Raw genomic sequence first — 472 nt, 5'->3', positions numbered from 1 at the left:
CCAAGATAGAACCATCCAGGGGAAGGTTCCTTGGGGAGGGGGGCTCACTTGAGCCTCTCATTGGGGAAGCTTTGCTAGATATGCTAATTAGTAAAACCTCTAATGTTATACCCGATGTGGGGGGGAAAAAAGACAGACTCAGGGGGGTGCATCTCAATGCATATGACCTGGACGTGTGCACCTAAGGATCCTTACAATAAATACCAAGGTAAAATCCCTTTTCCCCTTCTAACCGTGTATGCCTCTTGATTTTAAGACCAGGAAAAGGCATCACCAACCCCATTCTTCCTTCTCTAATCGCATTTCCCTCTGCTCTTCCTATTCCAACCCCATTCGTCTCTACTCCAACCCCATTCCATTTCCTCCATTCCAGCTCCATTCCCCCTATTCCAACCCCAATTCCAATTCCAACGTCAACTCTGCGCAAGTTCCTCCCCGCTCCAGCCCCACCGCGCATATCCCGGCCCCATTC

The 472-nt window shown here is 49.8% G+C and overlaps 1 protein-coding gene across 1 annotated transcript in view; it reads right to left on the bottom strand.

Moving 5' to 3' along the window:
* The window catches only part of RMDN3 (regulator of microtubule dynamics 3), a 19793-nt gene extending 19336 nt beyond the window's left edge, over positions 1–457 (bottom strand). Inside the window, exon 1 of the mRNA XM_008632536.2 lies at positions 451–457. Within this exon, the coding sequence (XP_008630758.1) occupies positions 451–457 (7 nt within the window). The remainder of the gene's footprint in view (positions 1–450) is intronic.
* Positions 458–472: the final 15 nt, after the last annotated feature.

Source organism: Corvus brachyrhynchos, unplaced genomic scaffold, assembly GCF_000691975.1.
Source record: "Corvus brachyrhynchos isolate BGI_N302 unplaced genomic scaffold, ASM69197v1 scaffold624, whole genome shotgun sequence".
Taxonomy (NCBI): Eukaryota; Metazoa; Chordata; class Aves; order Passeriformes; family Corvidae; genus Corvus; species Corvus brachyrhynchos.
Note: the sequence above shows the minus strand (reverse complement) of the source record. Positions and strands in the feature narration are given on the sequence as shown.